The sequence below is a fragment of the Bos indicus genome, chromosome 25, assembly GCF_029378745.1.
Source record: "Bos indicus isolate NIAB-ARS_2022 breed Sahiwal x Tharparkar chromosome 25, NIAB-ARS_B.indTharparkar_mat_pri_1.0, whole genome shotgun sequence".
Taxonomy (NCBI): domain Eukaryota; kingdom Metazoa; phylum Chordata; class Mammalia; order Artiodactyla; family Bovidae; genus Bos; species Bos indicus.
Window position 1 is genome coordinate 11,615,370 of NC_091784.1, and position 27,455 is coordinate 11,642,824.

The 27,455-nt window shown below is 36.0% G+C and overlaps 1 protein-coding gene across 2 annotated transcripts in view; it reads right to left on the reverse strand.

Annotated features, from left to right (window-relative positions):
* Positions 1-1,820: 1,820 nt before the first annotated feature.
* The window catches only part of GSPT1 (G1 to S phase transition 1), a 33,634-nt gene continuing 7,999 nt past the window's right edge, over positions 1,821-27,455 (reverse strand). Inside the window, exons 2-15 of one of the 2 annotated variants that reach the window (XM_019987522.2) lie at positions 22,904-22,948; positions 22,749-22,790; positions 21,806-22,030; positions 20,999-21,032; positions 19,332-19,409; positions 17,353-17,533; positions 16,373-16,527; positions 16,134-16,274; positions 14,781-14,874; positions 13,866-13,946; positions 9,406-9,579; positions 8,481-8,570; positions 8,201-8,369; positions 1,821-6,499 (exon numbers count right to left, since the gene is read on the reverse strand). In XM_019987522.2, the coding sequence (XP_019843081.2) occupies positions 6,447-6,499; positions 8,201-8,369; positions 8,481-8,570; positions 9,406-9,579; positions 13,866-13,946; positions 14,781-14,874; positions 16,134-16,274; positions 16,373-16,527; positions 17,353-17,533; positions 19,332-19,409; positions 20,999-21,032; positions 21,806-22,030; positions 22,749-22,790; positions 22,904-22,948 (1,562 nt within the window). In that variant the 3' untranslated portion in view covers positions 1,821-6,446. Of the gene's footprint in view, positions 6,500-8,200; positions 8,370-8,480; positions 8,571-9,405; positions 9,580-13,865; positions 13,947-14,780; positions 14,875-16,133; positions 16,275-16,372; positions 16,528-17,352; positions 17,534-19,331; positions 19,410-20,998; positions 21,033-21,805; positions 22,034-22,748; positions 22,791-22,903; positions 22,949-27,455 lie in introns of both variants that reach the window. The other variant, XM_019987521.2, reaches the window with a different exon arrangement.

Sequence of the window (27,455 nt, forward strand, 5' to 3'; positions counted from 1 at the left end):
GAATTCAAAAACAGGCAAAACTAATCTATGGCAGAGTAGTGATTGCCTTGGCAGGAGTAAGGGATGGCTTGGAAAGAGGCAGAAAGAAACTTTCTGTAGTGATGAAAATGTTCTATATGTTGATGGGGATGTTAACATAATTGTATATACCAGGTTAATTCATTGTTAAACTTGAGATCTGTGCAGTTCTCTGTATGCAAGTTTTATCTTAATTAAAAAAATTCTCCTTTGTGTACACATTCTGTCTGCCTGACCTTCTTTATAAATAGTAATTACTCTTCAGAATCTAATCTTTCAAAATTTCTTTCTTTTATTCTAAAACTAAGTGTATTTGCCAGGAAAATAGCAAAGATGGCAATGGAGATAGTTTTTGTTTGAAGTGTAACAATTTGTGTGATTTATTAGCAAAGTTCTTTAGGAAGACTGTACTGCTCAATTCAGAGGGGTGAAGTCTCAACCTAGACAGTCACAAACAAGAGTGCAAAACAATTTCAACATGTTTCTTTCATTATGTCCCCTCTAGCTAAACTATTGTTCAGGTAGAAATTATCAGTAGCCTCGCTCTTCACTAAACTCATAGAACTTTTGGTGAAAATGCCTTAGAATGCAAATTAGGCTCATATAAATCATAAAATTACAATTTCTTTTACTGCTTATTCTTGTTTATTTCACTTTAAAGACTAATGTTGAGTTTAGAGGACAGATTAAATACAAATTAAATACAAAGAAGCTCAGCATTCAGAAAACGAAGATCATGGCATCCGGTCCCACCACTTCATGGGAAATAGATGGAGAAACAGTGGAAACGGTGTCACACTTTATTTTTTGGGGCTCCAAAATCACTGCAGATGGTGACTGCAGCCATGAAATCAAAAGACGCTTACTCCTTGGAAGGACGGTTATGAACAACCTAGATAGCATATTCAAAAGCAGAGACATTACTTTGCCAACAAAGGTTCATCTAGTCAAGGCTATGGTTTTTCCTGTGGTCATGTATGGATGTGAGAGTTGGACTGTGAAGAAGGCTGAGTGCCGAAGAATTGATGCTTTTGAAGTGTGGTGTTGGAGAAGACTCTTGAGAGTCCCTTGGACTGCAAGGAGATCCAACCAGTCCATTCTGAAGGAGATCAGCCCTGGGATTTCTTTGGAAGGAATGATGCTAAAGCTGAAACTCCAGTACTTTGGCCACCTCATGGGAAGAGTTGACTCACTGGAAAAGACTCTGATGCTGGGAGGGATTGGGGGCAGGAGGAGAAGGGGACGACAGAGGATGAGATGGCTGGATGGCATCACTGACTCGATGGACGTGATTCTCAGTGAACTCCAGGAGTTGGTGATGGACAGGGAGGCCTGGCATGCTGCAATTCATGGGGTCGCAAAGAGTAGGACACGACTGAGCGACTGATCTGATCTAAATACAAAGAACCACAAAAAGATGCCATGACTGTATATGACTTTTCGAAATCTTCATGTTAGCATCAAATTTTGGTTCTTTTAAAATTCAGAAAACTTAAAATCTAATCGTAATTTGGTCATCATTTATTCTAGACTGGGAGATAAAATTCTCCACTAGAAGGCTAAAACATCCAAGGTACTAACGCTATTTTTCTGCTTTAAGATGTGTTGATACAACTTTTGTATCTGACACTGGTTCCATGGGCCATAAAGTATAAAAAATACTCTATTGTCAACCTTGCACACACAGCTATACAGTGCCTATGTGTCGTCTGATGCCTGAACACGACATTGAGAACTGTAAAGAAAGCAGATACACTCAGAGTATGACAGAATACAGTAATTATAAACAAATGGACAAATCCTTCAAAAGGGAAGATGACAATTTTTATTGTTATTACAAAAGCAAATTTTTTTTAACTTCAGTCATTTGAATAATTGCAAGAGCAGACTAAGGGCTTAATCCTCACACAGGCACCAAGTCAGGCACAGTAGGTAGCTACAAATCATAAGAAAAAGGTTTCTTTACCTTGGATTCCCATAATTCCTATCTAGAGCATTCTGCCATGCTTTTGAATTAGGTTAAAAACCCAGCAAACCTAATCAGTTCCCTTCAATTCTGTCTTTTAAAAAAGGAGAACTAGGTATTAACCTGCCATCTAGTGAAAACTAGTCACTAAATCCTGGCCTGAGAGAGATCCACATTTCTTCTAGAACAAAGATAAGAAACTAGTTAACTAAGATGTGTGCCAAATGTTAAGTCCTTAAAATGTAGACCTGGGCTCAGACCTAAGTTTCACCTAACGCATGTGGGTGGTCTGGTCGCCTGAGGTGTGCAGGAGCTCCAGCTCCAGCACAAACACTCTTCCTGGGCAGCAAGCAAGGAGGTAGCAGGGACTTGGGCTGACAAGCACTAAGCTAATGTGCCTGGCAGAGGGGAGCCTTGGGAAGCGCAATGTCATTCTACCTTTGCTGTCCACAAACCTGAGGTTTCCACGGTACATAGTAAAGGGCACAGTGGCATGTGTGACAAGGCAGAAAAGACTACCACCATTCTGAGGGTCACTTAAATCCTGCCTAATTTTCTGCCTAATCAGACATGGTGCCTTACTGCTTCTCCCTTATTTTGGAGAATACTCCAATATTCCCACACCTTCATGCCCTTAAAACACTTCTTAATAAACAACTCAGCTAGCACATTACTGTTTCAAGGAAGCATAGGATTAGAGGTATGTGAAAAGTATATTTACTGAAGGAAGACTCAGTTATGTCCTAGGATATTGAAAATTAAGAATATCCTAGAGCCAAAACCATCATAAGTTGAACCAAATTTACCCTATCTGAAATTTGGCAGTACATTGGTTCAAATGGAAACCACTGAACTACAGGGAAATAAAAACACTTCCTATTCCATTTACTATGAAATCTAATATAACCAACTGACTGCTAAATTTAAACCTACTAGTCTTTGAGTTGTGCACGTGTTAAGTACATTTATTTACTTAAGTTGCTGCCATGGCAAGATCTGTAGAGGAAAGAAACAAGATCATAAAGGTATTAGATGACATCTGCTATAATCATGGAAAAAATCAGCTGGAGGAAATATAAGCCATGTTATTTGGAGACAGAAAATCGTCCCCTAAATTCTGTTGATTGCTATCTACCTTATGTATGTATGTCTGTGAGAGGATTAATGGCACAGTTTATTCTGTTAAGATAGGCCAACACTGAACATTTAATCATTCCACAATCAGCTATAGGGCTGTTACCAGAATTTTCACAAAGGGTTTTTAAAAGCTGAAACTTGCTTGATGTTAAGAGCTGTAATAAAAACTTTCCTACCCAAACCAGTGAAGCTGTCATCCATGAAGCAGCAGTCCATAAGAAGTCCACGCCAGTGAGGAAAGGTGCTAGAGTGCTGCCAGATGGAACAGCCATCAAAGACCATGGAGTAATTACAGTCACAGCTAGTGTTTCTGAAGATTGCCAGGGAGTTTTCTTGATTTTTTTCAAAAGTTCATCATGAAAGCAGTTTTTGAGCATAAGTTCACCTTTTTCTTGGGTTGCAAAACTGCAGCTGGTTGAACGTATGACCCCCAATATCTGTAGCACTTCAGCTGAGGATGCCAGTATCTGTCAACTGCATCACATTCAAAGTCCATCCTATTTTGTAAAAGTAGTTCTTGTAGTTTATGTAACTAGCAGACAAGTATGAACTACCTCTTGTTACAGTGAATAACCTTATTCTTCTACAATTCACAAAGTTTTTACATTCAATTATCACATATTTCAAGACTCAATTCAAAACAAATATACATGGGCTTAATTATTCAAGAATACCTTACTATTTGTCACTTAATTTCATAGCATTATATACTCAGTCCATCTCTTTTAGTTTGATTTTACATAGATTTTCACTGGATGAATTATGTTTGCACATTAAAAACAAGAAACATATTTCCCCTTCTCCCATAGTAAGAAATAAAGGTTGAAAAATGGCAATTATTTAATGTTTATTTCAGTATCTTAAGTTTATTAATTTAAAAAACTATGATTAAATAATCTAGCATGAAAGCTGTATAAAGAACATCATTAATGTAAAAAGATGCAAAGAAAATTGTGATTCTAACATATCTAGGCTAAAGACAGCAAAGAAAAATGTTTAGGTCTGTCCTAAGTCTGTAGCCAATTACCCTGTTTTTGCATTGTCAACAATATAAACACACTTGCACTTGCAGAAGACAAAATGACAGCATAGGAATCTGTATATTGCTTTTCATAGGTCTGACATCTCCCCACACTGCCAGTTCACTTCAGACACATCTGCCCATCCAAGTAACCAGGCAGTGTAATGAAGGTTTTTAAATGCATCAAGTAAGCATTCTTCCCACAGAACTTCAAAGCCCACAAAAATGCATGGTGTTGGTTAATTTAACAATGAGGTTTCTTCTAAATAATCTTACTTGCATAAATGTGCAAGAATCCATCAAAAGTTTTATTTCATAATTATATTTATTCTCTTTATTTTTTTAGAGGTAGGCCCTTCACAGTTGATATCTAAGTCATTTTGAGTCTTGGCAACATGCACATAATATTCTAAAAGTGTAACTGTTTTAATAGCAAACATAACTTTTTTCCAAAAATGTGTTCAATTTAAAAATGGAAATATATCTCTGGAAATAATTTCAGTGACTCTTGAGCTTTTAAAGATTCATTAAAATCCAAGCAATTGCTAGTATTTTGTTCTTATTAACTTGGAAGTATAAAAAGTTATAATATATTGATTAAAGCTCCCACATATTCCAGAAAACTAAAAGCCCAGATTTGCAAACATAGTATAACTTAAATTTCATGCAACTTTAATAACCATGAGTATAGTTATAGGAGACTGCAGGACAGTAACTGTGCTCTGTCCATAAGCTGTAGCGTCATTCATGAAATGAATGGGAATTTTACAGTTATGAAAACATGATAGATTTAGTTTTTATGTTTGTGGCTGGAAATAGTCAGAGGAGGCTTTTCTTTTCTGAGGCAGGAAGATTACAGGGAAGTGACATGTCATTAGATATACACTTACAAAGTATCTTATTTAGAGATTAAGCCAATCTAAAAGAGGCCAAGTCTTCTGTAAATGGCAACACTCAAAATCAAAGTGGGGCTTCCAATAAACCCAGAAAAAAATCCGTGAAAGTATCCCTTCCATTTCCCATTTATTCTCATTAAAAATTGCAAAATCATGACAGTTGTAGCAGAAGGTCAGGATTCAATCTAAAAACCACCACAGTACTGCACTCTGGGCCATCCAAATCATAATTTAGCAAATTTCAGCATATATTTAAGAAAACAATTTTGAATAATTGAGAAAAACATAATTCTACTTGTTAACTTTCCTGTGCAGATTCTGATGGTTCTAAATATGTATTCATTTAGTTACTGGATGAGATTTAGCTTTAACCAGCAAGAGTCATCCAGCCTTTAAAATTACTGATATAAACAATAAATAAACTGAATAATTTGTAGAACTGGCACTTGCAATTGATATGGTTTTCATACTAGTTGCATGCAGCTCTTATAAATACTAAAGGAGGCATTTTTGCCAGGTCTCAACATGCTGTTTTTATTGTAAATTCCACTAATTTAACAAGTTAATGGAATTTTTTGTAGGGGTACAATTTCATTATGCTTTATACTTATGAAAACTACAGATATGCTGTTCCTGTGTCTTAAAACCACTTACTTTGTTTAAGAAACTATGTTAAAATATCAGTTGGCAGAAAATAACTGAGAGACCTAATAAAGCAGTGTCATAGTTGCATAAAGATATTGTATGTATGCATTAACCATCAAAAGAAGGGTTCCATCTAATTCTTTCTTTTAATACAAACTTGAACATGGTTTGTAAGTGCCTCATTTAAGTAGTGGAGAGGAAAAGAGTTTAGAAAAGTCCAAGTAATAAAATGTACTTGATTACTTGGTCCAGTTAAAAAGCTAATGCAACAATGTTACATCCAGATAAAAAACAGTATTCAAAAGCAATTCAAATACCAAAAAGGGTTTCAAATTGAATATTTTATTAACATGGTAGTTGTCTTTGTAACATGTGCACACACACTCGCACACTCAGAATGATCTGCCTGGGGGGAAAAAGACTAGGTATGCCTAAGGGGAAATGAAAAATAAAAAAATTCCTGGTAGGTTTTTCATTATTGTAGGCGATTATGTCCACATCACTTACAAAGCTATTGCCAAATCTGTCCAAGGAAGCAGAGTTTGAGAGGGGAAGAAAAAAATCTTGGGAAAAATTCAACAGTGGCATAGCAGAGCTCTCAATATGAGAAAGCTGACATAATGTGGACTTTTGCTGTGAATTTTGTCTTTGCAAAATATGGGGAGAGTTTTGTCAATGGGCAGAAAATAAGAGAAGGCGGTGTGAAGTAGGCTTTTGCAGTCAATTTTCCTCACAGTATTGTGCAGGGTCATCAAGAAAATGCTTAGTCTTTCTCTGGAACCAGTTTCAGAACTTTTCCAATTGCAATGGTCTTACCTAGAAATGAAATTTTTAAGAAACCTTTTCAGTAGTTAACAGCAAGGCTATGTTAGATATTAAAACTTTATCATTATTTTACAATGTAAATTACTAATTAAAACCTATGCTGAAAAGTAAAGTATGGATATATCTGTACAGTAGAATTATTATTTGGCAATAAAAAGGAATGAATTATATACATATCACAGCATGGGTGAACCTCAAAAACATGCTGAGTGAAATAAACTACACACTAAAGGTCACAAACTATATGATTCTGTTTATAAGTCATGTCCAAAAAAGGCAGGCAGAGAAAAAGTAGACATATGGTTGCCTACAATGGCCAGAGGTGGATAGAATAATCGGTGGTCTTGGTAAACAGGTATTTGGGTTCCTTTTTCAGATGTTATAAATGTTATAAAATTAGGATGTAGTGATGACTGTACAACTCTGAACATACTAATTCACTGAACTATATACTCCAAACAGGTCAATTTCATGGTATTTAAATTATCTCAATAAAAGCTGTTAAAAAGGGCTCTCAGACCCTATTATTAGAAATACAAAATCCATTTGGTCTTGTGAAAAACCTAAAAGCCAAGCTATTCTTTAGGGGGGAAAAAAAATCTGAAGTTAAAAATTCTTGCTACATTAATTTCTAATTGCTAAATAAAATTCTCATTTTGTTATATTAATAGGAAAGCCCCAATAGCCAGTTTCACTATCATCAAGAAGACTTTTAAGATAATGACTTTAAATGTATACCATCTTTATATAGTTTCCTCTGAAATAAAGCTCAGGGACCATATCCATCATATTCCCAGTGCTTGGCACAACTCCTGACATTCAGTGGATATACAGTAAAGTTTTTGCTGAATTGAATTAGAACTAATATATGAACTGACTATTCTGTATTTTAAGTGAACCATAAAGTTTTATGTAAAGTCTTCCATAGTCTTAAAATAGTAACCTAAAGTAATACTCTATAAGAGAAATGTTCTATTAAACACAAAGTCATTTTGTTTCTATGATACCAAAGTTTCATAGCTGTTTGAAATAGGAAAATTACAGCTATTCCAATTCACTCAGGCAGAAGTGGACACACACACACAAGAACATGAACATTAAACCCTGAAATAAATAATAAATATTAAAAATATAATAAAAATATTTTTATTTTATATTACCTTTTATTTTAAATATTTTTATTTATAAAAATATAATGAATAAATACTAAACCTTGAATATATTAGGCATTAAGGCTATCAATCTATGTACTCCTTTATCTCCTCCCATTTCAGTGCAGTTAAAGTTTATCATATTGGATTTTAAAATGATTTTTTCTAAAAAATAAGCATGTCTACCTCAAAGGTTTGCTTACTAGCAAAAATTTGCTCTACTGGATAAAGTCCTTCAAGATGAGGTTTTATCACACATATTAGAGAGGATTTTATCATAGAAATGTCTTATTTAGCAATAAATAAAAGGACTCCCAAAACCTACTGCCTGCAAAATATCAAGATTAAGGTTCTTCATCTAGAGCATTACTACTAAAGTGTATGGTCAAGTCTGTTTAATTCATTCAACTCATAAAACATATATAACATATAAACAGGTATCCAAGTTTCCTATGAACTTCTAATGTGCACTGTACTCAGATGAAAACTACCAAAGCTAAGCACCTTAGACAAACCTCTGGACATCAATTTAAAGGCTTACCCTCATCTCTTAAAGTAAAGCGACCCATTTGAGGGAAGTCTTTAAAGGTCTCAAGGCAGATGGTTCCTGCTGTCCTCAAGCGGGCAATGCACACTTGATCCTGTTTCACAAAACGGGGTCGAGTCTTACTTTTTTCTCCTGATTTCTTGTCTACCAAGCAGATTAAGGCCTATCCAAGAAAAAAGGATGAGATTAGAATAATGCCTAATAAAAGAATCTTTAAGACCAGAAGTGTGAATAATGGTCTTAAAACAAAAACCCCAATTATCTTAAAACTCACTGTTATTTCAACTTCTTCAATACAGGTATGGATATGCAGCACCGCATTATAACCTGGGCAGATGATGGACTTGTGCTCTATAATCACTATCTGTCAAACAAAAAAAATTATCATCTTTATCCCTAGGTAAAAAAAGAATTGAATGTGTAACTCACAATTTCAGTAGGGCAGCAACTTATTTTTGTGTTGGAAGTGATAGGTCAGATTGGGTTACCTCAAAGCATGACTTTTTGATATCCTTATCCTACAGATCTTCTTGGCAAGTGCCCAAACTTTAAAAACATAGGCATACTTTCTTCTCTGGGAAGCCTCTCCTCTATACTCCTCCACCAAGGCATTCACTGCTGCTCACATGCTACAATTTTCCCTCTTGATATGAACTTAGTTTTATCCATTTCCCAGTATCCAAGCTCCAAAGTTAACAAGCTTGTATCTGACAGAAAAACCTAACTTGATTAATCATCATATAACAACTCAAAAATTCTGTGAGTTGTACCAGTTAACTTACTCTGTCATCCTCCTGGGGAAGTCAGGTTGCTAATAACATGGAGAAATTAATTGTTTTCCTATCTGGAAATTTGCTTGCTCTGAATAAGCAGACAAACCATGACTTCCAAGGCAACTATGCTCTACTTAAAGTAGAGCATAAAGACACTTTAAGCAAAATATTAAGTATCAATATATATTATCAACAGAATATAAAAACTAAAAATGCATACTTTCTACCCAGGACTTGTACCATCAAAGACCATTTGGGTATGAGATATACATCACAGCTGTTGTGATCTCTATATATGGTTTATCCTATTTCAGTTCCCCTTCTGCACACAATGGCATATCACCAGTTATCAGGACAAAGGGCATTTAAATCCTAGCCTCATTGTGACAGTGAAGGTCATCACGATAACAACAATATCTGGTTTACCTGGGCATCAAATGTGCGACCAGAATGACAAAGATTATTAGGATCACAAAGTATGAACCCTGGAAGAATCTCCTCCTCTTCGATTCCTTTCAGTCTGATTTTGAGGTTTTCACCTGGGGCTACAGAATCGGTTTCCACATCATCAGAAAGGATTCCAAGAACTTCCACATTGTGCTTAAAAAGAAACCAAGATTGGAAAACTTGATACATTCACTACATTTTAGAATGGAAAATAATGTTTGCTGAAGACTTACAAGTCACATTTTTCTGTGGTTGTTGATTAGCCAAAGTAATTCTTTTGAGTTTAAAACTCTGTAACATTTGTATAACATGAACTTAATGAAAATCATATCCTAGAATTACAAGCTGCCAATTAAAAGATTTATCTGTCATCTTTTAAATATCACATCCTAATAATTTCCAAACAGAATATCTACCTTTCTTACTTTTCTAAAATTAAAACATAAATCATTTTAATTTTATAGATATAACTTTTATTATTCTTAAATTTCAGGAGTTAAGAGACATAGCTTCTGCTGCTGCTGCTGCTAAGTCGCTTCAGTCGTGTCCGACTCGGTGCGACCCCAGAGACGGCAGCCCACCAGGCTCCCCTGTCCCTGGGATTCTCCAGGCAAGAACACTGGAGTGGGTTGCCATTTCCTTCTCCAATGCATGAAAGGGAAAAGTGAAAGTGAAGTTGCTCAGTCATGTTGACTCCTAGCGACCCCATGGACTGCAGCCTACCAGGCACCTCCATCCATGGGATTTGCCAGGCAAGAGTACTGGAGTGGGGTGCCATTGCCTTTTCTGGACATAGCTTCTATTACCTATCAATCCCCAAACATCTGAAGAATGTATTTTTCTAAGGTTATTTGAACAACTAAGCTTTAAAAGCACACTGACTGTTTAATAGGTAGAGGTTTCCTTCTAGGGTGATGAAAATGTTTTGGAACTAGACGTGGTGATGGCTGCACAATACTGTGAACGTACAAAATGTCAATAGTGGTAAAATTTGTCTTTTATTACAATAATTTTTTTAAGCATATAGATGGGGAAAAATGTTAAAAGCCATACCCACAAAGTAGTCCCTTATTTTACTCCATTTCCTCCCTTGGAGATAATTCATATTTTTAAAACACATGCCAGAAAACAAAACAAAATAACAACCTTCAAGACAAAAGTGAACTTTCTCATTGGATGGTAGATAAACAGTAGAAAATCCAGAATCATTGTATTACATACCAGAATTCTACAAACTGTCATTTGCTAAACTCCAGTAGTTTCTCCCCCATACACATACACAAATAATGGCTTTCTTTCCCAAAAGGTAGCTTATACCTTACTGATACCTGTCTTGAAATTCATTCCAAAAACTAGTAGTACAGCCATATTTGCTAGCAAATTCTTTAGAGTAATGGAATAAAGAGGTAGAAACTAGCAGTTCCATCATATATAACCAAACAAATATGTTTACTACCTTTTGCCCAAATAATCCAGTGTAACAATTCCTTTCCCTAAATGAAGACTTTTATAACTAAACAAAATAGAGCAAGTCAAATCTGTAATCCATACTTATGAAAAATTAAGATTAATTTTTTAATTACTTTCTGAGAGGTAGTAAAGATTTTATCTACTCAAAGTGCTTCACAAAAGTGGAGAGTCATACATGATTTATGTATGTATGGCTGGCTGGCTTATTTCACTTAGTAGTAATGCCCTCCAGGTTCATCCATGTTGTAGCTTATATTAGAATATCCTTCCTTTCTAAGCTGAGTGATACGCCGTTTTTATGTGTACACCGTTATTTGTTTGCTCCTGCTTCCGTGTGTTGGGTGCTATGGACATTGGTTCTTCAAGGTCTGTTTTCAGCTTTTAAGGGTGTATACTCAGATGTGGAACTGCTGGATCATGATTACTCTATTTTTATTATTATTTTTGTTTTTGAAGAAACGCCATTAAGTCTTCCCCAGCAGCTGCACAATTTTACGTTCCTACCAACAATCCAGAAAGGGTTCCAAATCCCTACATCCTTGCCAGCATTTGTTATTTTCTGGGTTTTTCTTTTTTTTAAATAGCCATCCAGATGGCTGTGAGGCATTATCTCACCAGAGAAGGCAATGGCAACCCACTCCAGTACTCTTGTCTGGAAAATCCTATGGATGGAGGAGCCTGGTAGGCTGTAGTCCATGGGGTCACGAAGAGTCGGACACTTACTGAGTGACTTCACTTTCACGCATTGGAGAAGGAAATGGCAACCCACTCCAGTGTTTCTTGCCTGGAGAATCCCAGGGACGGCGGAGCCTGGTGGGCTGCCATCTGTGGGGTTGCACAGAGTCGGACGCGACTGAAGTGACTTTGCAGCAGCAGCAGCAGCAATGATTAGTGATGTTGAGCTTCTTTTCATGTGTTTGTTGGCCACTTGTTCATCTTCTTTGAGAAATGCCTGCTTTAAGTTCTTTGCTAATTTTTTAGTCAGGTTCTTTCTTTTTGTTGTTGAGTTGTAGTTCTTGATATATTATGGATAGTAACCCCTTTATCAGATTTATGATATACAATTTCTTACCCCCATTCTGTAGGTTCCCTACCTATAATTTTTCAGTGTAAAATAGTCTTACATCTGGGCTTCCCTGGTTGCTCAGACAGTAAAGAATCCAGCTGCAATGCAGGAGAACTGGGTTCAATCAATCCCTGGGTTGGGAAGATGCCCTGGATGAGGGCATGGCAACCCACTCCAGTATTCTTGCTTGGAGAATCCCCATGGACAGAGGTGCCTGGTGGACTACAGTCAATGGGATTGCAAAGAGTTGGACACGACTGAGCAATTAAGCACAGCACAGCATAGTCTAACATCTTTTAAAACATAATTCTATTCCACTGAAACTCAGGGACTAAAGTAAACTGAGTTCTTAAGGACTGATTAACACCTGTAAGATATGCTACACTGAACTGTTCAGTAATTACTGTAAAGTGATAGTTTCTAAAGAGAACTAATATATTGAGTCCCTTCACCTTTAGCTACAGCCCAGCACTAAGTTCACTTGCCCATAGTAAGTACTTTTCTATTGTGATAAAATACTCATATTTACCTTTTAAAACTATTTTACATCATACAATTCAGTGGCATCGACATTCACAATGGTATACAACCATTATCAGTATCTGGTTCCAAAACACCATCACCCCAAAAGGAAGTTCTGTGCCCATTAAGAATCCACTCCTCATTCTTCTTCCCCCAGCCCCTTGCTTCCATCTCCACAAGCAAATTTGACTTCTGTGATTGCTCAACAGACAAAATACAAGGATTTAAACTGACCATTATTTTCACTCGTTTATCACTGCATAATTACCTCTTAAAGAAAAGACACTATGATAGCATACTCTGATCTCCAATGCATAAGGCATCAAGAAACCCCGAAGTATACTTTGTAAGGTTTCAATTAAAACTCAACAGTACATTGACAATTGTCTTTTGTAATATTCTTTGCCTGGAATAAGCATGGTAAAGAAATTCTCAGTTAAATCTAACAAAATGTCTATTTGGAGGTTCTGATAATTCAGGCCTTTTCCTACGTAAACAACATCTTTGGATTGTTAGAGAAGTCCTCTGGAAAACAGGTAACAGTTTCTTAGTAACAGGTCATCTGCAATTACCAGCAACTGACCAGTCAAAAATAACACAAAGGAATATAGTTCATTGAGATTTTTTCATGTTATTTAATGAAACCCTCTGCTATAATGAAGAAACTACAATAAGGTATTAAGAGTCAAGAAAAGACCCATTTATTATTAAAAAAAAAAAAAATCCCTTTCTCCCCAAATAAATTAGGGGCATAGCTTGGACACATTTTATAGTATCCAACATAACTACTATGTACAAAAAAGAAAGCTAATTATATTAATGTTAAACCTGAGTTTTCATCCCTGGCTCACTTACTAATCTAGAATGTTAACAGAAGCAAATCACTCAACCACTACAAATCTCTATTTACTTCCTATAAAATAACTAACTGAAGCTCTCATGATGATGTACTTTTTAACTCTGACATGGTGCCAATACTGTCCCTTCTCCATTTGTCAATAAATAACACCACATATTCTTGATTAAATTTTGCACTTGACATTAACTAGCTCCGCATAGCTCAGTTGGTAAACAATCTGCCTGCAGTGCAAGAGACCTGGGTTCGATCCCTGAGTTGGGAAGACCCCCTGGAGAAGGAAATGGCAACCCACTCCAGTATTCTTGCCTGGAGAATCCCATGGATAGAGGAGCCTGGCAGGCTACAGTCCCTGGGGTCGCAAGAGTCGGACACAACTTAGCGACTAAACCACCACCACCACCACCAATGTTGGATTTAAAAAGTGGTTTCTTTTAATGAAATCCCTAAGATTGAAAAGTTCTGATTCCTTACTAATATTTTCAAGAGAAAACTTAAATGAACAAGAGCATTATGAATTCTTACCTTGTTTGGCATCATCACAAGCTGCTGGCCTTTACAAATAGATCCTGATTCCAGCTTTCCCAGGACCACAGTGCCCATATCCTATTTAAATTTAAAATAAAAAACCAAATGTCAGACTTCTGTTACTACTATACAGGAGTTCAACAACCCAAAGTGAAATATTGCAAGGCTTATTCAGAAAAGAAAATCTTTAGCTCAAGTGGTAGAATCCTTAGGATTAATCTTAGACACAGGCAACAAATATACATATATATAATACTAATAAATAAGTATGCCTAGGGATTTAAAAAGAACACACTGCAGGAGACAGAATTTTACGTTTGAAGATCTAAATTTGTTGTTCAAATTGAGGTTCTCTCAAAACTGTCTGAGACATTCCCTATTTAAAAACTAAATTTTAAGAAACTTAGCATGAAGCTAATAAAATAATGATGTATTTGAAAAAAAGCAAAATACTACATATTGATAGTGCAGTACTTAAAATGAAGCTGAAAACATAGTTAAAAATAGTGAAGCTTATTATTTTTTTCTTTATTTGAAGCTTATTTTTTAAAGACTACATCCAGTGTTGGTTAGGCTATGGTAAACACGTTCATATGCTGCTGGTGGCCATGTAAATTAGCACTGCATTTTGGAAGGCTATTTGTCAGTATCTATCAACTTTAATGTAGAAACTCTTTCAGAAGTTTTACTTATAAGAATCTCTCACCAAAAAATGATCACTGGCTCATAGAAAAACAACCAAATTAAATTAAACTGATTTAATTATGGTCTATATCACTGAAGAACATAATCTTTATTAAAGAGATACCTGTGTTATGTTGTTAATTATTAAAGTTATTTCAGAGTTTAAAACAGAACACAAAATAATTTGTCACCTCCCATAAAACCCAGTTTCTTTAACATTTTGGGTACCTTGTACTTATCCACAATTGGCAGCCTGATTGGTCCATCAACTGATCTATTGAAGTTTGGCAAATTATCCAGATATGGAATAAATGGTAATCCACTGAGAATATAATAAAGAGTCAACATAAATGTTAAAATTTTAAGAAATTACATGACTCTAACTTTATCTAGTTCATCTCACTTATTCCTCAGAAATGTTTTCTAAAAAAATAACATAATAGATCAATATAACGAAAAAGTTTCCCTGTAAACTTATAAAAATATTTAATGGCAAATAACCCACATGTTGTAATAAACAGAAGCCACACTATATAACTTAATTTTTCATGGACTTTTTCCAGCTCTGAAATCAAGATTCTGTAATTTCCCCTTTAAAAATACAGTATGTGAATTGGGAGGTATAATATTGCCAAGATCGCAATGTTCCCCCCAAACTGATCTACAAATTCAGTCAGTTCTTATTAAAGTCCCACTGCCTTTTTGCAGAAATTTGACCAGCTGATCCCAATGTTCATATGGAAATTCAAGGGACCCAAAAAGGCAAAATATTCTTGGGGGGTGGAGGGATAAAAGTCAAAGACTCACATTTCCCAATTTAAATACTCACAAAGCTGAAGTATTCAAGACTTTACCTTATAAAACATTAATCCAAAAATGAAACACACACCTAAGAGCTTCAATAGGCTTAAATGAAAATAACAGGTCTAATTCTTTATGACTGGATTGGGCAACAATTCCCTAGGCATGACACCAAAAGCACAATTAAGAGAAAAAATAAGACTTCATCAAAATTAAGACCTTTTTGTATTTCAAAGGACACTATGAAGAAAGTAAAAAGATAGCCCACAGAATGGGAGAAAATGCTTGCAAATCATGTCTCTGATAAGGGAATTGTACCCAGTGCATAAAGTACCCTAACAACTCAATAACAAAAAAGAAAACCCAGGTAAAAGACAAAGGTCATGGCATTTTTAAAGCCAAGGTTACACTCAATATTTTCTTAAATTATTGGGCTTCCCAGGTAGCTCAACCCATGAAGAATCTGCCTGCAATGCAGGAGCCCCTGGTTTGGTCCTTGGGTGGGGAAGATCCCCTGGAGAAGGGAAAGGTTACAGTATTCTTGCCTGGAGAATCCCATGGACAGAGGAGCCTGGTGAGCTATGGTCCATGGGGTCGTAAAGAGTCAGACACGACTGAGTGACTAACACACATAAACACACTGGGCCTTCCCTAGTGATCCAGGGGGGCACAGATTCGAGCCCTAGTCAGGGAAATAAGATCTCACATGCTGTGCAGCCAAAAAATTAATTTAAAAAAAGATTACTTAATAAGACACAAACTTTTAAAAAGATTACTTACATGTACCAAGGACAGAAATCTGATTGCTCCTTAAGATTTGCTCCCGTCAGTCCTGAGCATGGCATGAAGTGAATGTCCTTTTTGGGATTAAAGCCAACTTTTTTCAAAAACGGCACCAGTTTCTCTTTACATTCTTCATATCTATTAATATTTATAAATAATTATAATGTAAAGCAACTGAACTCTATAGTTTCAACATTAAACAGAGTATGAACGAACATTAAGACATCCAAGCTTGCCTCTCATTGCTCCAATTCACTGTTGGGTCGTCCATCTTATTAATGAGCACAATCAAGTGTTTGACGCCTGCCGTCTTTGCCAGCATGGCATGTTCTCTCGTCTGTCCTCCTTTCTCAAATCCAGTTTCAAACTCTCCTTTCCTGGCAGAGATTACCTGTTCCAAGAAATCAACAGTTTATTCTTACACATTCAAGTACACTCTTCTAGCAATACAACATTTTTCTTTTCAGTTTTATCAGAAGCATCTTGCAAGAAAATAGAAGTGAGTGAGTTAGTCATTCAGTGTGTCCAGCTCTTTGTGACCCCACAGCCTGACAGGCTCCTCTGTCCACAGGATTCTGTAGGCAAAAACACTGGAGAGGGCTGCCTTCTCCAGGGGAATCTTCCTGACCCAGGGATTGAACCTGGGTCTCCTGCATTGAAGGTAGATTCTTTTATCGTCTGAGCATATATGTACTTTTGAATGTCACAATGTCTAAATACTTAAAAAAATTTTGGTATATGTTTCTTCTCATTCCCAATTCTCCAAAATCTAGTACATTTTTATATTTTATATTTTATTTTTACATTTATATATAAATTTATATTTTACATTTCAAACATATATGTGATTTAGTGCTAGTACAATAACTACCCCCAAGTTGCAAAATGACTGAAGATCTTAAACAGATAATTTCTTACTCGTTTTTGTACTCACAGGATTGAGTACAAAATGGATTAGGTTTAGCAGTCAGTGGACACTAATTTCTGACACAGAGATAATAGCAATGGTAGAGAAAAGCAGAAACATTTTCATAAGTAAATCAAATTATGAAGATTTCTTGGGCAGATTAGTAAAACAAAGTGAAAACTATAACTTTGTATATTTTACAGTTCACTGTAATCTAAATTCTAGCTTTTAGAAGGTAAATCCAAGTGTTTATATTTCAAGTTGGGCTGCGAACAAATACAGGGATGAACTGGAAACATCTTTCCTTACCAGTACAGCCAAATCAGCTTGAGAAGCACCACCAATCATATTTGGGACAAAACTCTTGTGGCCAGGGGCATCTAGAATTGTAAAATGCTTCTTTTCCGTTTCAAAGTAGGCACGACCCACTTCTACTGTTTTACCCTTGTCTCTTTCTTCCTGATTTGTGTCTAAGGCCCAAGATAAGTACCTGAAATAATTTTAAAATAACAATACTGGTAAGAACAGGAGTTTTAAAAATATTCTTCTACCATTAAACATGTAATTAATGGTAGAAGAATTTTATGTTCAACATACATTTAAATCATGAACAGGACTGGGTAGAAGTAAAAATTAAATGACTAAAACTTATATTCTTCTGATTCAAACACTCAAGAGCTTTTATATATATCCAGTGTCAATTATACATTCTGTAAGCAAATATTATGTATAATAACAAGATGACAACATACATAGAAAGACTATTTAGTACCAATGCCAATATCACTATGAGTTAAGTAATGAGTTCCTTTATATTTCATTTTAAAAATCATCTAGCACAAACTATAATACAAGTAAGGCTGTCTAAGGGTACCTTCTAAAAGTGAAGGCCACTAACCCACCATTTGGAACCAATGGTTACTTGCTAAGAATTATTTGGTTATTTCTTTGCCATATAAAATTACATATATAAATTCAAACCATCCATAACAGTGTTAATTGAGATTACCTCATCACATCATCTGTATTTCATAGTAAGTAAGAAATAACAACAACCTAAGATATGCAGATGACACCACCCTTATGGCAGAAAGTGAAGAGGAACTAAAAAGCCTCTTGATGAAAGTGAAAGAGGAGAGTGAAAAAGTTGGCTTAAAGCTCAACATTCAGAAAACGAAGATCATGGCATCTGGTCCCATCACTTCATGGGAAATAGATGGGGAAACAGTGGAAACAGTGGCAGACTTTATTTTTTTGGACTCCAAAATCACTGCAGATGGTGACTGCAGCCATGAAATTAAAAGACGTTTACTCCTGAGAAGGAAAGTTATGACCAACCTAGACAGCATATTAAAAACCAGAGACATTACTTTGCCAACAAAGGCCAATTAAGCTATGGTTTTTCCAGTAGTCATGTATGGATGTGAGAGTTGGACTGTGAAGAAAGCTGAGCACCAAAGAATTGATGCTTTTGAACTGTGGTGTTGGAGAAGGCTCTTGAGAGTCCCTTGGACTGCAAGGAGATCCAACCAGTCCATTCTAAAGATCAGTCCTGGGTGTTCATTGGAAGGACCGATGTTGAAGCTGAAACTCCAATACTTTGGCCACCTCATGCGAAGAGTTGACTCATTGGAAAAGACTCTGATGCTGGGAGGGATTGGGGGCAGGAGGAGAAGAGGACGACAGAGGATGAGATGACCGGATGGCATCACCGACTCGATGGACATGAGTTTGAGTGAACTCTGGGAGTTGGTGGGAGGCCTGGCGTGCTGTGATTCATGGGGTCGCAAAAAGTTGGACACAACTGAGCGACTGAACTGAACTGAATCCATTTTTTAGTATTATATTGATTAGGAACGTTTCCCCTTAACACAGAATAAAAAAAAAAAAAAAGACCACCAATGTCCTATTGAGATAAAGCTTGTTAACTTAAGAAAAAATAAGATAAGGTTAGAAAGAAGAAAAGAGCTGACCCTCTCTCCATGCAAAGGCAACTTACTGTCAATATATTATTCCATCTATTCTTTTATCTTTCAACGGTTTACTCACATAATGATCATACCCTTAAGTACTATTATGTTATCTGCTTTCTCCCCAAATTCCACTGTAACATCTGTTCCTGATTATTATAAATTCTGTGAATGAAATTTTGTAGCCAGGTAATGTCTCAATTAAATAGATGCTTTATATTTATCCCACAAGTCTCCTCTTATGAATTTATATGTTAGTAGACTACAAAAGCATAAGTCATTTCCTGAAAAGTAACTTATAGTGTCATAAAAGTTTACCAAGTTTCTCTGTTTTTTTCTTTAGCTTCTCTTTCATATTTCTCAAGTGTCCTTTTGTCAACCATTCCAGTCAAATACCTGAAAATGTTGAAAGAAAAGAGAAACAAACATTTAATTACTCATGGATTGCTCAGTTGTGAAGTTAGGAAATCTTTAAACCTCTCGAAGGGAATTTGAATTCCATAAAAAAGCTACTTTAAAGTACAAGTGCCACTGGGGTAGATGCTGAAATCATGGAGAATTTCAGTGGAAAAGACATTTACAGTCTCAGATTACCTCCCCCAAGATAATGGGAAAAAAATAACTTTACAGTGCTAAATTCTGGCAGCGGACACCTTAACCAAGTAATCATGGCTTTTATCACCAGTAATAGATAAAACATACTGAATATTGCAATCATCTGCACTCTCATACGAGCACAACATACCTTCTGAGATATTCTCTTCCAAAATGCATACCCTCAGTCTAATTATTAACACTGTCAAACCCAAATTGAAGAATATCCAATAAAATAACCAAACAGCACTCTTCAAATTATGAAGGTCATGAAAGACAAGACTGAGGAAATGTCACACGTTGGAGGAGACTAAAGAGACATAACAACTAAGTGTAATGTGGAATTCTAGAACAGAAAAAATGATACTGGTTGAAAAACTGGTGAAATCCAAATGCGATCTGTAGTTTAGTTAGTTAGTTTGTACCAGTGATAACTCGCTAGTTGGGATGATTGTACAATGGTTATTTAGTATGTTAACATTAAGGTAGGCTGAATAAAATTGTCTAACAATTCCACTACTGTTTTTGGAACCTTTCTATAAGTCTAAAATTATTTCAAAATAAATGTTTTTTTTTCAAACAGCAAATGTAAATACTAATGTAAAAGAAAGGAATTCTAAGTGCTATCCAAGCAATTAAGTCTTACTATTTAATATTTAAAACATACTAGTCAAAATGAGATCATGATTTTTAAATAATACCCAACTGCTTCCCTTGACTCTATCCAAATCAAATCCTGTTCTAAGCTTCTGTCTCTGGGTGTTCTCAATAGTCATCTAAATCAAAAAATATACACTTTCATAAAACACATCATCAAATGGGCCTGCCACTTCTTCCCAGAGTCTTAGGTAAGAATTCCTGTATAATAGCCTGCTTTAGGATCTGTTGTAGAAATTTTCAGCAGTAACTGGCAAATTTACTGATTAAGATTACTTAACAAAGCAAGACAATGAAGATATGCCCTCTAGACCCTCTGTTATCCTTTAAGATAACAGCTTAAAGAAATGCGTCTACTTTAGGAGAGATTAAAAAGATGTTTAAATGAAAATATTTTTCAATTCTAGAACACATCACTAAACATCAACCATGGCATTTTCATACCTAGATACCTTCTATATATGATAAAAAAGAAAAAAAAAGCATGTTAGCCAGACATTCTGATTAAATCCACATATATTTAAGGAGTTGATGAATAAGGAAACACCAGTTCCCCCAGATTCATTATTCCAAAGAAAATTATATTTAAAACAAAGTAAAATTTCTTATAATTAGGGTTCTATATTACTTTTTATTAACAAATCTAAAAGACAGCTTTTAGAAATACTTTTAATTAAGGTTTCATGAGAGTCTTACAGTGATAACAAAAGGTATTTAACAAAAAATATACTTACATTATTTGTCCTCCAATGGTTGACTTGCCAGCATCTGAAAGTAACAACATAATCAACAACAGGCAAACCGTAGGCGCAGTCAAACCAAAACACAAGGACTATATAGGAACACAACCAAAGGCCCATTTAACATACCTAATTACAGCTTGCAAAAGCAACTGCAAAGAATAGAATCTGGGTCAGAAGTTCCGGTTAGTTACCTTCTCTCCTTGAATCTAAGACCCCCCCCTGCAGCTCTATAGTGACCTAGGACTACCTTACTGACAATATGAATTACCCAAGGGGAGCCTCAGAAGGAGAACTAAAGTAGCCAAGACCCCTGAACTACATTTAGGTAGTCTGCTTTGCACTTTTAGCCAGTATAGGTGTTCCTTTACAAATTTCAAAGGAGTTCTTGCTACCACAAAAAGCAGAATGGTCTATCATCAAATTCAAAAGAAGGCAGATATAAGAGAAAGGAAAGAAAAAGGGGGACATAATTCTGTTATTTTCTTTTCACACAAAAAAATAGACTTTAAAAAAAAATACTAACAGACGTTGTAACATGCTGAGCCATCACCGGTGGCCTACAGACCAATTATGTATCACATACAAATATACTTATTTTCTTCCAGCTACGATGCCACCACAGCTTCCAAGAATACACTGCTGGCAATGTTCTGCCAGCTAAAAAATCTATTGAGTTAAAAATCAAGACGTTTTAGATTAGTTCAGTTTCACTAAATACTTCAGGTAGCTAAATAAGATATTCTCTGATGGATTCAGTAACTTTGGTCATTTCTTATCATTGCTACAAGTGCAGCTCACCTACGTGCCCAATGAATACGACATTTACGTGTTCCTTCTTAGGAGCGCCTGGCGGCGCAACCACAGATTTAGGTTTTGGTATTTCCTCTTCCTCCTCCATCATTTCCTGGGCACTTTCCTCTGCAGGCCTTCCATCTCCCAAAGAACCACCATCTGGCTCTGCTTCACTTATTTCTTCTTTGTGCTCCCATGATTCTTCTGGGGACATCTCTGTCTCCCCATTTTCTACTGAAATAAAACATTTTAGTTTAGTATTCTGAAAAAGGTTTATCATCTATCTATACATTAAAACACAGATGCTTTTAAACAAACAGAACTTAACATATTCAGTTCCATATCCTAACACAAGAAAATCTCGTTCATAAAAGAAACATATAAGCTGGCCTCACAGGTGACATCAGAGCTCTGACTCAGATTAGGAGAGACTATTTTAATGGAGCTTCATCTTCATAAGGATGAACAAAATATGAACAGGACATCTAACACTCCCAACAGCCCAGTTATTCTGGCATCAAGATGTCCTGACAGAAAAGGGGAAGTTCAAAATCAGAATACAAAAAAGTGTGAAAAGATTTAGATTTCTGTTTTTCCTTTGGAAGTAGCAGAACTTCTTTACTGAACACCTTGGGAATATGAAACCCTTAAGGGTAAGAAAATTACAAAAAGGAAAAAAAATTTCACAAACGTAAATTAAGTACACCTATTCAAACTGCTTTAGCACTTCCTCCATTTGATTCTTTTATATTTGCCATCACTAGATTTATCATGGCAGTGTTAATGCCCCATTAGCTCTGCTTGCTAAATCCTAATGGCAAAGACTGTTTTTACTGTAGTTTTAAATGTAGGCATTATAATAATGATAACACTTAAACACTTGTACCTTAAATCTTGAGACTGAAAGAGTTTCATATTACTGTATTAATATGGTCAGAAATTTTCTTACCAATAGGTTCTGAAAGTTCCATGCTAACAGCTGAATTTGAACCTAGACAAGAAATTGAGATATATATTTACCAAACACTATCTAGATTTACACACCACAGATAATTTAATGCTTTCTCAATTAGTTGTTCAAAGAGTCACATCACAGAAAATTACCTTCACACAACAATGACTGTTCCTCTTGAGAAGATTCCACAGGTGCTGTTTAACAGAAATAAGCTCTATTAAAAATTGAGACCTATACATCCATTTTACTTATCTTTTAAGAAACAGGAAAAACAGAAGTTCAATAGCAAAACAAAAACCTCAATAATTCAGAACAATGACAACTAACCCAGGCTTTCAAATGACAAATCTGTTTAACCTAAAAAAAATCTACCAACTACAACCAATTTTAAAACATTTTCAATGTTTAAAATGTATTCACAAAAGCATGTTTATTCTCTGACTCTACTTCATAAACTTTTCCTTTACAGATGCTGTAAAAGTAACCTGCAGCCCAGCACAAATCAAATTAGATTTTACTCAACAAATACACATTACTACTCTAGATTCTCTAGCCCAAGAAGTAATGATTAGTCCTTGTTAAGATTCTGTAATACATGTTATCATCAAGATCCTTAAATAAATTCTATTCGATACCAATAAAATGAAAAGGACATTCGTATATAGTCTCTGGAATGCATCCAGGCCCTTACATCATCTCAGAAAAAGTGGTTATAATGATGCTGCTGCTGCTAAGTCGCTTCAGTCGTGTCCAACTCTGTGCGACCCCATAGACGGCAGCCCACCAGGCTCCCCCGTCCCTGGGATTCTCCAGGCAAGAACACTGGAGAGGGTTGCCATTTCCTTCTCCAATGCATGAAAGTGAAAAGTGAAAGTGAAGTTGCTCAGTCGTGTCCGACTCTTAGCGACCCCATGGACTGCAGCCTACCAGGCTCCTCCGTCCATGGGATTTTCCAGGCAAGAGTACTGGAGTGGGGTAGTTTTGTCCTATATTAGAATTCTAAGGTCAAGCAATAACCCAGTTTCCATAACTATCACATTACAAACTTTATGACACCACTGGAAGAGATGTGTGTGAAATATACACTAATACCCCAGTCCATACATTTATTTTTTATACTAAATACTTCAATACCTAAATACTCTTGCTTTAAAGAATCTACAAGAGGCAAAAGAAACCAGAGAATTTGAAGTCACATGAATCCTCCACACCAATAAAGAACAGTGAATTCTTAACCTGCAAAACTCACATTTAAAATCAGTGTCCAGTCTGCCTCTTTAGCACAGTAGGCAGCACATCAGTCTCATAAAATCAGTGCCCAGGAAGTATTAACACCCGTAAGTCAACAAAAACCTTGGGGCCCAATCTCCCAATAACTTGAAGTGCTGAAGAAAGTTAATTCCTGAGAGGCCCCTGGTGGCCTATTAGGATTCCAGGCTTTCACTGCCACAGCCCTGGGTTCAGTCTCTGCTCAGGGAACTGAGACTGCACAAGCCACATGGCATGGCCAAAAAAGAAAAGAAGGAAAGAAAGAAATTCCTGTCCCTGAAAGGTCAAGGGCAACAGATTTTTTTTGAGGAAGGAAGTGACATGCCAAGTGTGACTTAGGGAGATCATTCTAAGGTAGTACACAAATGAACCAGAGAGGTAAAGATGCCACAAGTCAGAAAGACCAACACTACTTACAAGAAAGTATGCCATCATAACAAATGAGTGGTACAACCAGAGAAGGAGTTCAGTGCAAAGATAAAGGGAGCAAAGATCTGACAGGAACAGGGAGGAAGAATGAAAAGTCTAAGATGACCCCACCCTGTGTGATTAACAGGGTATTTTAACAGGAACTGGGAGGAAAAATCCTTTGAACTCAGTCCACAAAGTAAAAGGAATTGTACTTCAGATATAATATAGATTAGTGGTTTTTTTTGTTTGTTTTCCTATTAAGAAAAGTTTACAGGTAAGATAAGGAAAAATTACTCAATTTTCAGAAAAAGTCAAGTTCATATGCCACCCTAGGGATGGAAGAGGCGGCACAGGGTAGTAGCAAAAGGACAGAACTGAGCTGATTCCTGGCTTGAAATCCTGGCTTGTCATTTGTTAGTTCTCAGATACAGTTATTTCACTGGAGTCATGAAGACGACATGCCATCTGCCAGACAGGATTAAATGAAAGAATAATTTGTTTAGTTATCAAATAACTCGTGGCACCTAGATATTCAACAAATGAGTCTCTACCTCCTAACATGGACTGAGTATCAATTCTATCAACTAACATGTACTGAGTGTCTATTATGGTCTAGACAGGGATTAAGAAGCATTCCCCAAGTCCTGGAGGTAAGGAGGGAGTTGGTGGCAAATTACCCTAATTCCAATTAACCTTTATTGAGCCCTTATGTGCTAACCGGTGTCTCTTCTAATTCCCTTGAAAACCCTATGAAATAGACAACTATCATCTAACATTCAGATGGCCCCTGTTGAAAATCACTCAGAAAAAGTGAACTGAATAAATGACGATATGCATATATTCTAAGGCAGGAAAAGACTAAGATAACTGGTGTAGTAGACTCTCCTGTCACTTAGTAAGATAACCCAAACTGCAACTGAGCTTTATAAAATGAAATAGTACATACACCTGAGCACCTAGTTCTAGAACCAACTGTTAAATTCAGAAATACACAACATATGCATTAGGCTGTAAGGCACTTCTCCTGACAGTGACATCAGTAATGAGTTCACCGCCATGGGTGCATAATGCAAAATCTGTTCATGGTTTTATTTTTCAAGGTGTCTTACTTTTATTGAATATTTGTCTTAAGTTTACAAAGCTTAGAGACAAAGTACCAAAAGCAATCAAGTGCTTAATATACACCTAATGATATGCATTCAGACCACAGAAGACGTTATAAACTTTTTGATAATGCTAGCGACATTTGCAAACTGATGTTTTTCGAATTAATAAAGCAGTAAAATCACATATAACAAGATGTTCCTTAAATTTAAGCTTCTCAATATCGTTGTACCCAGGCTTTACACATTCATGTAAGCCCTTCTTGTTCATTTTACTCTGGTCTTATTCACAATGCACATCACATCCAGATTTTACTGGCTACTATTAATCCTGGGCTTAGAATTCTACTAGACCCAAAGTCATTTGTTCATGGTTAGCAAACAGGATTTTTAGCGCTTGATTTCTCAAGTCTTGCACAGTTCATACCTATCAGTGAAAGAGAAGAAAACCCTCCCAAGGAATGAAATTATGGTTTCATATATTCCAATGGTGTCTCCATGTTCAGACACACATTCTTATCGAGTATTCGAAGGAATAATTCTAATAAAGTAGGAAGGTTATCAGAGTGTACAAGTGATTAAAACTGCCACACCCTAAGTTAAAAGGAGAAACTAATAATTGTGGTGAAATTATTACAATTTTTTAAACATGACTTTACCAAAAGACAGCCAGGCAACAGTACTGCCTGTGTTTTAACACAGATGATAATCTGGGTCTTAAAACTGCTAGTTAAATATGATCATGGTGAAATAAGCCAGTCACAAAATGTCCTATGTTATACCATTCCACTTCCATGAAATATTCAGAATAGGTAAATCCAGAGAGCAGAAAGCAGACTGGTGGTTACCAGAAGCTGGAAGGAAAGGGGAATGGGAAGGGGTGGCGAAAATGCTTTGGAACTAGACAGAGGTGACAGTTTTTACAACACTGAGAATGTTTTAAATGCCATGAATTGTTCACTCTAAAATGGTTAATTTTATGTTATATAGATTTTTTTAATATAAAAAAAATTTAAAGATACAATCATGGATCAAAGGACTTCACCGTGGCAACTCCTATTTTGCCAGCTTACAAGTAAGGACAGCACAAGTTAGTCAAGACCATACATGTGGCAGGTAATGAAAGCTATGTTTTAATTTAAGCTACATATTTTAAACATAAACAATGACCAATTCTCAAAAAGTGCTTAATTCATCTATTTCATAAATCAGCAAGTTAAATTTGCACTGCTTTAGCTATAAAACCAGTCTCTAATCCCCTTTATACACTAAAACAGCTATTTATAATGCCATCTTAAGTAAAATATCTTCCTCCTTTACGCTAAATGGTGTGTTCAGTAAAGAAAAATAAAAACGACTCCAGTGCTGTCACAGAAGTAACAAGTGTCCTACCTGCATGGATCTGAGGAATAGTGATGATTCTGTCTGAGTTTCTACAATGATGGAAACATCTGTGCTGTGATGATAGTCACTAGCCACATGTGGCTCTTAAGCACTTGAAAGGTAGCTACTGTGACTAAGGAACTGCATTTTAGATTTTAGTTTTAAAATTAAACACCCACATGTGCACAGTTGGCTCCTCTGAAGGAGTGACCTCAGTTGCCCTATGAACTTGCCTTATCTGGCTTTCCACTTTGCCCTATTCTCCAACCACTTTCCACCTGAAGAGCTAAGGACCTGGCTTCTTGACTCCTCTAAGATATGACCCTCTTTCAATTATAGATCCACCCACACCCACAGCTTAGTTCTTGTTCCTTAGGAGATTATGGACTTCTAGAATGACTGGTTTTCTGAAACAAGGAGACTTTTTTCTCTACTTTGTCTCCACAGGTTGGCACAGTGTACTGTATAGAATAAATACACACCTAATTTTTACTGAATTAACTTCAGCAGTAGGGTTCAGAACAATTTTATATGT